The 14,066-nt window shown below is 45.0% G+C and overlaps 1 protein-coding gene across 1 annotated transcript; it reads left to right on the forward strand.

The window, feature by feature from the left end:
* Positions 1 to 11,297: 11,297 nt before the first annotated feature.
* LOC306789424 (gap junction delta-2 protein-like) lies at positions 11,298 to 12,503 on the forward strand (the record flags this gene model as incomplete). The annotated part of the gene is made up of 1 exon (XM_079285369.1): positions 11,298 to 12,503. One exon carries the CDS (start codon positions 11,298 to 11,300, stop codon positions 12,501 to 12,503), a length of 1,206 nt encoding a protein of 401 aa, XP_079141495.1.
* Between the last annotated feature and the right edge of the window lie 1,563 nt (positions 12,504 to 14,066).

Raw genomic sequence — 14,066 nt, forward strand, 5'->3', positions numbered from 1 at the left:
GCAGTCTAACTGCCATTTTGTCCGAGTAACTCGACTCCGCCATCTTTGTAGTTTTTAGCTGTAGTTCTTGAGGCCCCTCCCCTTTTGGCCCGCGTCACTCGACACCGCCATCTTTGTAGTTTTTAGCGGTAGCTGTAAGACTCTCCTTCCTGTTCACCCACAGACCCACACATACACACACACAGACATACACCCTCATCCATTTTATTCATTCTTTAGTTTAGGCATATCAAATTGTATGATAACGTTTGTTGGTTGCAATATTAATTGATTTGATCATTTATTATTTTGATTTAATAAACTCTGTTATACTTTCAGGAGCAGTCGTCTGTGATTACTTGTGCATATGTATTTGATAAGACTGTATGTAGTAGCCTGTGCTCGAACTTAAAACCTTCACTGTCACTGAATGTATAGTCATACGCAGACTATTGACATTATGAGTGACTACTAATTATGAGACTTAGTTTTATCGTTTGGTTATTGGTCCCTGTTCGCAGGGTGGTGCCCCGTTTTTATTAATAATCATTAATAATTGTTACATACATTAATAATTCTATTGATGTCAAGAATTCAGTTTCTTAAATGCTGATAACCCAAACACGCTCCTTTAGATCCCAACATAATGGTGCCCCGTGTGAGGGTACGTTATTCCAGTTTTGTTACAGTATATATGCACATTAATCCATAATTATTTTTGAATAATTAATTTTCCAAAAAATATTTTTTTTCGAAAAATTATTTTTTCTTCTTCTTTTGAATGATCCAAATTCCTGAAACTTATTTCCCAAAATAGGTAGGCTTTGATCTACATTAGCATTTTCGCACCTCTGGCTGCAAAGCAGTAGTGATACCTCAGAGCAGCAACAGTAGAAACGTAAGTCACAGAGCTAGACATTTCACTGTGCGCCTGCATGAACCGTAACACTAACAGTAATTAACATCTAACAGTAGAAATCGTAAGTCACAGAACTAGACATTTCACTGAGACCCGTAAACACGAACAGTTTCCGTTCTAACACTAGGGAATTAACAACCATTGGGAGTCGCACTCATTAGAGAGAATGAGCAACGAGAAATCCCCCATTCCTGGAGCTGTAGCTCCAGAAGACACCGCCTTACGAGATGCGGTGGCTGATGTCCTCGGAGGCTTATGTAAATAACCCAGCAGGTAACAGAGAGCGCCTGATTCAGGACGTAATCTGCGAAATACTGCTCATCTACCACCAGAAAATGCAGCTGCAAGCTGCCCGAACCCGGGCACAGAGCGACGAGCAGCAACGCGAGATCTGGACACTCCGAACAGAGATTCAGGAGTTGTCACGTGACTGTAGAGCCCTACAGTCAGAAAATAGTAGCCTGCGCAGTGACCTCAGAGAGGTCAACCTAGAACTCTCTGAAGCATCAGAGAGTGATGACAAACTGAAAGCGCTTCAAGGTGTTCCAGTAACCCCGGTAGGTACTGCTACCCCCAATCGAGCCTTTCAGCCCAGTCATTTCTTGGTCTCGGCTCCCTCATTCCCCGAGACCCGAACCACCTTGCATTTCTTAAACGCGACATCCCCAACCAGGAGGAGAGAGGACCAACACCAGGTCCTAGACGGCCCAGGTGGCTTCAAAACCACCTCAGGCGAACGCAATCCTCCACGCAGTTCACGCGCGCGACAAGAACTGACCCCATCCCCCTCAGGGAGGGAGGATGATCGTCGTTACCACCATCGCGAGTATGGAGACTCAGACGACTCGGACGGCTCAGGCCCCATCAACCTTGGAGGCCTGCGTACTCTGCAGATTGAGTCTCTGGTAAAAGACGTAGAGCGCTTCAATCCCGATAATCACGACTCGAGCATCGATGACTACCTAAGGGAGATCGATCGCTGCCTCCTCGACCTATCACGCGAAAAGCTAAAGCTAGTGTGGAAAACCACAGCGCGAAGCGTCCACGCTTTCATGGAACCGCTCCAGCCGAGCATCCGCGACTGCTATTCATCCCTTTGTCACGCCCTTAGGGAGGAGTACTCCCTGTACTCCAACCCAGCTTCTGCCACCCTCTGCGCCTTTGCCATTTCCCAGGAAAGGCTAGAGTCTCCGAGAGACTACTTCAGGCGCTTGAGATCTGCGTACTTCCAAGGACGTAACGCCCCAGGTCTAGAAGACCATGCCCTCAAGTCGCTATTCTTGCACAATCTCCACGACGACGTGAGATACGATGTTACTATGCACTGCAGAACGAGTAACCTCACCATGCCAGAGATTAGGAAATAAGCGCAACTTGCATGGGAGACACGCGGACGGCCGACAAATCGGTACGAAGACACCGCCATAGTCTTAGGCATCCAACAGTCGAGCGACTCCGACCTAGCGTCGGAAGACGACGAGAGGACGTGGCCTAGCGAGCCCTGGTCACCCCCGAGGAACAGACGACCCTGGCGGTCGAAAGACCAACAGAACCAGGGGGGTGAAAGACGCCCTCAAGGGCAACCCATCAGGTAACGCTGACTCGCAGCCCACCTGACTAAGCCAAGTGACCTTTCCCCCGGCTGCCAAGTCGACATGGTAGGGGGGGGAAGAGAACTCAGCACACTTCCGGAAACGACCACTCCCATTTCGCACCTCGTTCTTCAACCTTCTTGGGCGACCTTGTTCGCAAAGGCAATGCCCGTTATGTATAAATCTATACATATTCTTCAGTCCTACTGGGGGGTCATAACACTCTTGCTCTACCCGACTCCGGGTCAGAAACGAGCCTCATGTGTTCCCCCACCTTTTCGCATACACCTCTAGGGTGCCACAACCTTAGAGGCCCTTTCGAGCACCCTAGCTCGTAAGATATTTCGTCAACTAAGCCTTGTTCTCCTGCTCTGTCAGCATGATCCACCTCCAGCTTGTTCAACGAAGCCACCGCCTTCTTTCAGCCGAGTCATCGCCCGGGCCTGTCAAGTCGCCAGTGCCGTAGGTAACTGAACTTGACCTGTGCGCCGGACCTGTCTCCATCTCTAATTAGGAGGGTGGGGGGAGGGAGATATCACCAGCCCGTCATGACACACTCCAGAGTGAAACTGTTCGCGACGTTTCCCTGAGTGCTGACGGTAACGTGGGGATATCCGCCCTCGCCACTTGAACAGCGCGAGGGGGGTGGGATCTCTGACAACAGAAACTTAGAGAGATGCACTTCACAGGAAGTACACTCTAATCTCGCCAATGCCGAAACCAACCGGCAGAATGGCAGCTTACTATTGACTACTAACGTTTAACTGCATGCTCCAACTCACCCTGTAGACATGCACTAACCGCTAACACAGCCAACTTCAACCAGAACAGTTGCATGACCTGACAAACCATTGTGACTGTAAACTGATGCTCCACTCTCATAGAGAACCCTTTGCATGCTTTATGGACTCTACCAGAAGTAACCAAAGAAGACATAACCTCTGCCGTAGCAGTCAGATTTAACCCAGGACCTCATCCGAGAAGGCTCAGCTGTCAACAGCTGGAGCAGCGAGAGACCAGCCTAGCTAGTCACACTAGCCGTGCTAACGGAATCTGTAAATCTGCTACCACTACTGTTATGCAACCCTCACAAGTACCTCTGGCCTATAGTCTTGGCAACGCAACTCCAATATCGATAGATTCTAAAACTTAGACACAGGACTCGCTCTAAATCTACCGATTAGAGAGAGGTAGACGCACATATCATGTACTAATAGATCCAGAAGCGACAGACTAACTGGATTCCCTCCTATTCGTAACACCACGTAGCCAACCTACGACTGCTCCGCCGACGGACTCCAGTCCTGTCTAGGAGTTGAACCAGTAACCACTGTTTGCCCCTCACCTGCTTCTTGTCTTTCTATTCTTTCCTTCTCTCTCTTTTGTGTTTTGTTTTATTTGGGTTGTTACTTTCTTTGACACTATGCCGCAATGCTAGATTATCACAACATCATAATAGCGATTGAATTATTTGGGAATAATGTTTTGCTCACCTATGATTTGAATTGTGTATGATAGTAGATGTAGGTAGAAGTAGTTGAAGTCATCTGCCCAGATGCCACCTTAGTCATCTGCCCAGATGCCAATGAACTCTGAACTTGAACACCATGAACTTGACCACTATGATCCTTGAACTCTATGGACAATGAACACTGCCTGTTTTAACCACTGCTTTTGGTCTCAGGAACACTTGGACTGTCTCACCTCTTCAGGTTTCCCCACCACATGGATGCACGTGCCAGCCCTTGGTTTGCTCTAAAGACCGAAGCCAACACCTCGCTCTTCAGAACAAAGGGGGGATGTTGGGGTCTGATCATATGGCTTAAACATGTGCTGTGGACAAAGAGAATCAGGCCTTCACTTTTCCAAGCAAAGGTTTCATCCTGATTTGTAGTTTGAGGAGAGCAAAGGAATTTCACACTCGGGTGTGAATTCCCCCCCCCCCCAAATAACCATGGTAACCGCGGCAATCTCATTGGCCGAAGGCCAAGAGAACCCAGGACTCCTGTGGTTCGACCCCTGTTCTATAAAACTATCTGCTTCCCCCAACTCATGGCTTTTTCCAATCGACCTCGGTTGAGTTAGGGAGCACGCAACCGCTCTTCACCCGGACCTTCGTCCTGGACGCATGGAGATACATCGGCCTCTCCTCCCCCCTCCAGCACGACGGAGACCACGAGGACGCAACGGCCCTTCTCCCCTACTCAAACCCTGACAAGCCATTTCGTCCTGGACGAAACAGCCCGCGATAACGAATCTGCTTCAGCGATCCATTCAGTACTTTTTGCTCCTTTTTCTTTCCGTGCACAAACCGGCACAGAGGAGCCCGACGAAGCCTCGCTCCTCTCCTGACCGATGATTACCGGTAAGACGCACAGACCACGTCGTCTCAACCGAAGTTAAACTGTCCTCCCTGCAGCGAGGATCGTCTGCGTTTCGCTCCAGAGCGAGCTCACGCCACGACGGCACAGCGCCCGCTGCAAAGCCGCGCTGCAAGCAGCCTACCCCCCCCCTTTCTGCCGAAGAAAAAGGACAAATTTGCCACGAACACTTCCACGTTGCAACGAAGCATCGACAAGTAAGATTCTTGGCATTTGGGCATAGCTTAACTTAAATTAACGTAAGTTTAATTCAGGCCATTCATTTATCTGTTGATATTCCCGGGTTTTGGTGTGTTTAAGTTACTGTCGCGTGATATCGAGGTATCACGCAACTCTTTACGGAGCAGAGAAGCTCCGCTGTATTGGTGTATTAACTATGACTGTTTGCTTGGGATTTATTTGATTTCTTTTCATTTGTTTTACTACACTTCGTGTAGTATTCTCTGCTCATTAAATCAGCTCTGTGAGTGAAGTGTGTAATCTCGGCTATCGTACATAACTGCTGGCAGTTCTACCGACAACGGCACGTTGTGTACGATACGCCAGCGACCCCCATTATCACTACAACGCGGACCGCACGCAGAAGCTTGATTCATGACCCCCACCTTTGCTCTCTCTTTCTTATCTCTGCCCCGGGGAAAACCCCGTTGAAACAATCGCCTCACAACACACGTGCTGCATCGGCACACGTGATTACATACAGCAGCCTAACTGCCATTTTGTCCGAGTCACTCGACTCCGCCATCTTTGTAGTTTTTAGCTGTAGTTCTTAAGGCCCCTCCCCTTTTGGCCCGCGTCACTCGACGCCGCCATCTTTGTAGTTTTTAGCTGTAGCTGTAAGACTATCCTTCCTGTTCACCCACAGACCCACACACACACACACACACACAGACATACACCCTCATCCATTTTATTCATTCTTTAGTTTAGGCATATACAATTGTATGATAACGTTTGTTGGTTGCAATATTAATTGATTTGATCATTTATTATTTTGATTTAATAAACTCTGTTATACTTTCAGGAGCAGTCGTCTGTGATTACTTGTGCATATGTATTTGATAAGACTGTATGTAGTAGCCTGTGCTCGAACTTAAAACCTTCACTGTCACTGAATGTATAGTCATACGCAGACTATTGACATTATGAGTGACTACTAATTATGAGACTTAGTTTTATCGTTTGGTTATTGGTCCCTGTTCGCAGGGTGGTGCCCCGTTTTTATTAATAATCATTAATAATTGTTACATACATTAATAATTCTATTGATGTCAAGAATTCAGTTTCTTAAATGCTGATAACCCAAACACGCTCCTTTAGATCCCAACACTGTCCCTTTAAGACAGAATGCATACATACTTTCCCAGAGATATTTTGCATCGGGATGCAGTCAATCTTTCTATCAACCAGCTTGGCAGAAGAGATACAACTCTTGTTTTACCTGTCGGTGATTGCTGAACATTCCGCACTGGGCGTGTCTGTGTGACAGTGTGTTACTTCTTGGTTGCAGCTGTTGAGTCCCTCCTCCAGCCCGATCTCAGGCATTAACTTCACCTCACCCACAGGGCTGGATACCCATGGGACGGGGAGTTCCTCTGCTGTCATGTCTGCTATATGAGGGGCCATTCACTCATGTCAGGAGCATCACTTCTGTCAGCAGACAAACACAGGTTTATCGTACCATTCATCACGTTAGGCACAGCTAACACTTAGATAACAAACAAAAGTAGCAACCCTCCGTTTTTTATGGCCTGTAACTGTTCCTGTAATTGTTTCTCTCTCCCTGCTCCCATAACCCTCATCTCAGCAAACAGCACAGACACACACTTGCTGGGGAACATAGTGGAGCATGTAGCTGAAAATCCAGATAATTCACTCAACATGTTTTTGAGGATGAACATGTTAGCCATAACAAATATTACCCCCATAATAAGGGGGCAATATTTAATAGTGTTATTTTTACAGCTTTAACAATCAAAATCCAATAAAAAAAACCTTTCTAATTCTCATTGATCTCAATTCTATTCTAATGCAGCAGCTAATCGTTTTTGGAATTTCTACTGAAAATGTAACGTAATCACTTTATAAGGAAAATTTGATTGTTCGGACTCATAATAGCTATAAAAGCTACAATGTAGATTTGAACTGTAAATGTACTTATCCGTGTCTAATGCAACGGAAAGGTGCCTCCCGCCCATAAAATGTGGACCAGAGCTTTTGTCCTCTTCTACATCAGTGTTTGAAACAAGACTCATAAACATGGATGATATCAAACTCTGTTCATGGCAAGTTCCTGTTTACCACAAACGCAGCAGCCCAAGCAAGAAACACAACACGGAGCTGTTTCAGAGCAGAGCCTATATATAACAAGATAGTCAGGAAACATACAATTAGCCAATAGGCTTCAAACAATGCCTTGTATAAAGTAACAAGTCAACTTCAGTCGGCTTACCAACAGCTGTCCACAAACACTCTGTTGGTGTATGTTCCTGTACAGTAAAGAGCAGCCCTTCCCATCTGTTTATCAGAGTCCGTGTGTGGAAGCTTCTCCTCCTAAAGCCTGCCAGCAGATTAGCGTGGCTTGACTGGGTGAGAATAGTGAGGGTGAGAATAGTCAGGGATTAGACGGAGGGGAAAGTAAGGGCCAGGCCAAACAAATGGAAATCACATCAGAGTGAGTTACACCGAGCGGGAGCAGCACCTCACCGTATCGCCCCCTTAATCCTGTTAGGGGGCTACCAGGCAGCAGAGCGAGCCTTTCACCGGCCTCCAAGCTCCCGTGATAATAAAGGCTGCTGGAGGACCAAGGCCCTACCACAGATGAGGAGGGACATGAGGCTGTGTTGTTGTTGTGGTTGTGGTTGGTGTTTGACACGTATGTGGAGGACAGAGGTCCTCACTCTGTGATTTATACCCCAATCAGTATCAGCAGTCTTGCTGGGATGTAAATCTGATGGCAAGTGTGGCCAAACGGAGAAACAAAGTACACAGCCTTCAATGTCCTCTTAGGAACTGATTTTAATGACCTTTGGCTTCTTTGTAAAGATGCCCGCAGTGCACACATTGTGTTGTTTTCTATTGGATTTTGGATTACTCCAGAAAATATGCTCCGTGTCAAACAGAAGTTTATGATAGTTTCGTATTTTCTTTATCGTATTTTTTTTTATGATTTTTGAATCGTGAATACAATCGGCAGATATAAAAAGCTAATGTCAGGCCATAAATGAACCACGGTGGCATTAGCGTGAGTAGTAGGCTTGTTAGCAACCAAATTTTGTAAGACACGTAAAACCCTAAAAATGTATGAGAGTGGTCTTATATTGTAGAACAAAACGTGACGTCTCCTACGCTTCTGTTAACCACAGAACTTATTTCAGGCATCAAACCAAGAACTTGTTAAAAAAAAAACGGAATTGCAAAAACGCTGACGCATCACTCCATTGCATTCAGTATACAATGTCTTTGCAGGTTTGATATGGAGGAACTGTGTAAATCGTCACTAATTATAGATGAAATCATTTGTTTCTTCGCGAATGTGAGAGTCTTTTGGTCAGTGCACAGCAGGTCAGATAAACATGCAACAATGTAAAAACTTACTTACAGGCAATAAAACTAATCCACACACCTGATGATTATGAACGAAAACAAATATTGAAATCAACTGGTTCTAAACTCAACACAACTAACTAAACTCAAAGTGTTTCTTAATTCTCCTGATTGTGTGAGTGCTTTGCTTTACATTCTTTGTAAAGGTTATCATCATCATTATTATTATAATTAATGCGGTTGCTGCTGATGTTGGTGTTCTTTCTGTTGTATTAAATAAAAAAAATAATACATAAAGAAAATCACAGATAATGCAACAGTGTGATGTGTAAGATGAACACTACCAAGACACTGGGTCTGTTATTCACTTTGACACATACAGCAGTATGCAGAGCCCCAGACGCTGGATGAAAAGATATAAACACAGGGCCCCGACATGCCCCTCTGGAGGAAAGCCACTTCCTGTCCTCTCTGTGGCCGCTGCTGGGCGCAGCAGGCCTGTTTGAGGATGCCTCTGGCTGCAGGTCTAGGTCGGCTGATGTTGTGTCTGGGATTTAGTCAAGGTCTGTTTGGGTCAGTGTACCCTTTATCCGCCTCCACATTTGCATTTTGTTAGATTGGGGCCCTCTCTAATCCTGCGAAAAGCGAGGGGCAACTTTCCAGTCTATTGATCCCTCACTTCATCAGGTCCCCTAACAGCCATTAAAAGATATTAATCCAGCGTGTGCCTCGGCCTGGATCGATAGTGGACAAAAGCACTGTTGGACGCTGTCTGGACATCTCATATGTGCTTTATGCTCTACCTGTACGCCATTATGATCATGATAAAGATACTGCAACACCTGCTCCTTGGAGATACCAACAAGGGTATAAACTAAATACATATGAAAATAATATTAACTGGACTATATTCACAAAAAGCATAAACATATTGCCTCTGTCCCTTATAAATTAAAAACAAAATACCACAAAATTGTGAGCAAAATGTCTTTATTCTTTGATTTTTGTGTTGCTGGAAATACTGATATGACTTCAGATCTGAAGAAGATGTAGCTATCTCGTGATAGAAATGTTGGACCTTTACTTTGGAAAGTGTCTGAATTGAAACAATTCTTGATTTTGTGTCTGAATGTAGTCAGAGATGTCTTCAACTCAAATGTATCAGTTGTCACATATTATTCATTTAATCTTTTTTTCAGAAACCAAAATTCCAACAATAAAGTGGTTTCCCTCAGAATCTAGTTATTTGTTTTGGTGCACAAAGATTCGGGTGAATATAATTTATTTAATACATTTTCATATATGTATTTTGTATGTGCCCTTGTCAACAGCACATGTTATACTATAAGTGACTATAATCCATGTAATCTTATTTCCATAAATGTATTTTGTACACCTTGTTAAAACCTTATTTTGAAAACAGACCGTAGCTACACGTTTATCCTTACGCTAACGTCACCATGTTGGCTTTGGGTTAGGGTTAGGTTCGTTATACATTTGTACCGTCGGATAATTTGACCCAAACAATTTGGTTTGATGACTATGAACAATGATTCTTGTGACAACAAATGAATAATCTCATAATGTTGAAATAACAAAGATTGTGATCTTGAGATAACAACAAAATCAACTTGTGATCTCCAGATTATGATCAAATTTGAAGTTTGACTAAGATCCGTTTAGGACTTGCGTTGCGTCACTATCTCAATGAGGTCTTCAAATGGCATACAACCGACTGGTTAAGTAGCACATTATCTACTGGTTACCTTTATTATTGGTTAAAGTATCTATTTTGAACAGTTAATGTATTCATGCTCTAAGTATTGATTCTGGCCTCAGATTTACATTAATAAAATAAGTACATATTTATTTAGAAGGGTGCCCTCAGCAGATCTCCACCAGATCATACTGAGGCCTAAAATATATAGTGTGTAGTGTGAGTAAAATGTCATTGTCATTCACGCTGCACCAAATGTTTGTGTTCATGTCATAAATAGCCTGTGGGCAGAGCTCCGAGACAGAGTCTGTTTGAAGTAAGGAAAGGGGTCACTGAGTGTTTTATCTGGGGACACAATGATTTGATGCTAGCAGACCTTTCAAGGGTCTTTTTTTAAAACACAGATAAGAGGATTGACAAGTGGCTCGAGAGGAGCAGTCAAAACAAGCCCTGGAACAGAAAACCTCACTCGACACCAGACTGGACTCTGGAATACTTTATTTCCCCAAACCTGGTTTCTTAATACATTTTCTCAGTCGTGTTTCCTGACATAAACAATCTATATAACACTGTCCAGTGTGTGTTATCCAGGACTTGACAGTGAGCATGCTCTTCTGTACTGGTCATCATTTAAAATATGCTTCTCCATTAAAGGAAGAGCACATTTGCTTTCAGAGCACTAATGTGTGAAGAATGCTCTATCAGTCGGCACTATCAGCAGGTCCTCCAGTAGAGGAAGGGTAAGGTCTCTCGGTTTTAAAATGGATCCCGAAGACAGGAGAGGAGTGAGCGCGCCAAGTGACTTATGTCAAGTGGACATGCTTATCTATGAAAGATGAGGTGGCTCTCTCTTTCAATGGCTCCAGTGCTTTCAAGGCAGCCAGTCGGAGAGCAGGTTACTGCAGGCTTCCGTCAGGGAGGCTAGGTGCTCTGATTTTAGGAGAAGTTTCCAGAATTAAGAATTAAAACTTCAAGACCAGAGGGTAGTGTAGATTAGGCAGGGTAGTGTAGCTCAGACCAGGTCTTCTGCAAAGTGGTTTCAGATGTCAGCAAGTCTAACAGGGTAGGAGTTTGGTAGGAGGAGAAGTGGATCAGTCCAGAGCAGACTGCTCTACTCCAGCCAGCTCGTCCCTCCTCGAGGCAGTCGGCAGCCACAGGCCACCATGACCGAGTGGACCCAGCTCAAACGACTGCTGGATGCTGTCCACCAGCACTCCACCATGATCGGTCGCCTGTGGCTCACCGTCATGGTCATTTTCCGGCTGCTCATTGTTGCTGTGGCGACTGAGGACGTATACACCGACGAGCAGGAGATGTTTGTGTGCAACACGCTGCAGCCGGGATGCTCCACCGTCTGCTATGATGCGTTCGCGCCCATCTCGCAACCTCGCTTCTGGGTCTTCCACATCATCAGCGTCTCCACGCCATCCCTCTGCTTCATCATCTACATGTGGCACAACCTGTCCAAGCTGCCCCACAATACCACCCAGAGGCAACGGCAAGGACTAGGAGTCATCCCAGTGCAGGGAGGCCCAGCCGTAGGGCAAGGCAGTGGACGAGAGGTGTATGATCGGAGCTGCGACTCGGACAGTTGCTCCATCCGCTCCCATAAGCATCTGGGTCACAGCCTGGCGGATGTGCTGGAGGGCGTAACCGCTCAGACCCTCCTGAGGGGAGACCCCAACAACATGGTGTCCTTGAGCCACGCCCGAGGTTACACCATCAAGGAGAGGAGTGCAGAGGGTCACGTGGTCTCTGGAGGGGTTCTGTCTAAATGTTACATCTTCCATGTGTGCTTACGGGCTGTTCTGGAGGTGGGCTTTGTCGTGGCCCAGTGGAAGCTGTTTGGCTTCCAGGTACCTGTCCATTTCGTCTGTACTTCGGCCCCCTGCAGCCAGCCAGTGGACTGCTACGTCTCCAGGCCCACGGAGAAGACCATCTTCTTGCTCTTCATGTTTTGTGTGGGGATTTTCTGTGTCCTGCTCAACCTGCTGGAGCTCAACCATCTGGGCTGGAAGAAGATCAGGCAGGCTGTGATGATGAGGGAGAGGGCGTCCTGGGGAGGTTGTCCAGGTATGAGGGTGGGGTATGAAACCTTCCCTCCAGACAGCCCCTCTCTCAAATCCTCTTTAGGCTACAGGGACGTGACCAGCACCACTTCCCTGCCCACCTTGGACCTGGTGGTGGGTCACCAGCCTGACTGGACCTGTGCTGTGAACTGTGGCAGGATGAGGGAGCCTGAGGAGGTCAGAGATTCTAGACCAGAGCAACCAAAGACACAGGACTCCCATAAAGGAGAGAGGCAGCCTCTGAAGAGTAAGAGAGCGATCACAGAGTCTAAACAGAGAAGTGCTGAGGTCTGGATATAGTCTACAACCATTGCTGCCTTTGTTAGTGTGACTCGTGGATCTCACTTTGGAATTTAAAGGGTCCCCAGCTAAATGTTATGGTTCACAGGATTGGGTCATGCAAATGACAACTTAGTTACTTTTAGTTTAATGTAGATTTAATGTTTCTGATCAGAGATTTCTACCTCCATCAAAATACAGGATGCAATTTGAAGCATTCACAGCATAGATAAATCACATTGACTTCTTTTGAAGAAATAGGCTCAACCAACCAGGATATTTCATACTGTGCTTTCAACAGTTTTATAGGGGCACATTTATTCAACACAAAGCAGTTCCAATTAAAACTGTTCAAAAGCCGTATTATCCAGCAGGATATGTTTGTAAAATATACGCGACTGGTGAATAAAAAAGAACAACTTTTGAATGCGCTCCACAAACTACTTTCTCTCGAATTGAATTGACAGATATCAGATATAGATGTCTCAAAACCTGGGCACATGAAACCACAAATATTTGCATGGATACAAGAGGTTTGATACAGTCTTACGCTGCAGTTAATGAGGGTTATGAGGCATGAAGGTTATCTCTCTTTCTCTCAGATATTTTCTGTCTGTATCTCTAGTGACAATATCAAATAAAGGTAAAAATGCCAACAAAAACTAAACATTAAAAACCTTCATGAAGGTAGAATCTATTGCAGGACTGTAGTTTCAGATTTGATGTGAGGTTTTCCTATGGCGTGTATGCATTTTGTAATTTTGGTAAACCATAGACTAGCAGACTAGAGATCCTCCAGGTTAAACTGATGATATCAATCACTGTGATTGGATTCATTGTGTGAATAAATGTCAACCACCAGATTGTAAAGTCTGACCTGTATTTAACATACAAGGGAACACACTACTGTAAGGAACAATCATCAAAGCAGAACGTTTACTTATTTCTTCTCAAAACATTATTAGTTATATAATTCATGGAGTAAACTTACATATAATTTGCATGTTGTGCAAAACTAGACAGAGCACATGAGGAAATCAGTGTCTGCTGCATGTGTGTCTCCTTCATAATGACTGAATATGAATTAAAATAGAAACAAAAAACAATGATGTGAAGTCATTGGGGAAAAATGTATTGACACTCAAATGCATGCAGGCTGTAGGGATTTGATCCCATAGAGACCATGAGCATCAGTGAGGTTCAGCCATAGAAATAGCCGTAGCATTACATCATCATCAGTGTAGCATTAAAGCACCGTGGAATTAGCAAACTAGATAATTAGCCAGCTGTCTGACAATTCAACTAAGTAACTTGCTAATTCCACCATGCTTTAATGCTACGCAGGTTACAGAAAATAAACCGAACAAAGTTGCCACTCATCTGGTGCGATGTGCTTTCTTGTGCTAAGAGAGTGTGGATGGAGCAGTTTTTAAAGTTTACTCATTCACTCTGGCTCTCTACGCTTCGTAACGTTACTACTTTACTGCTCCATTTAGTCGCCTCAGTGAGTCCAGGAATGGAGATGTCCGTTCCAGTCCTATTCTTTTTCTGTGGGTCCAACACTGATGTTGGGCAATGGTCTGG

This window comes from Melanostigma gelatinosum (genome assembly GCF_949748355.1).
Source record: "Melanostigma gelatinosum genome assembly, chromosome: 2".
Classification (NCBI taxonomy): domain Eukaryota; kingdom Metazoa; phylum Chordata; class Actinopteri; order Perciformes; family Zoarcidae; genus Melanostigma; species Melanostigma gelatinosum.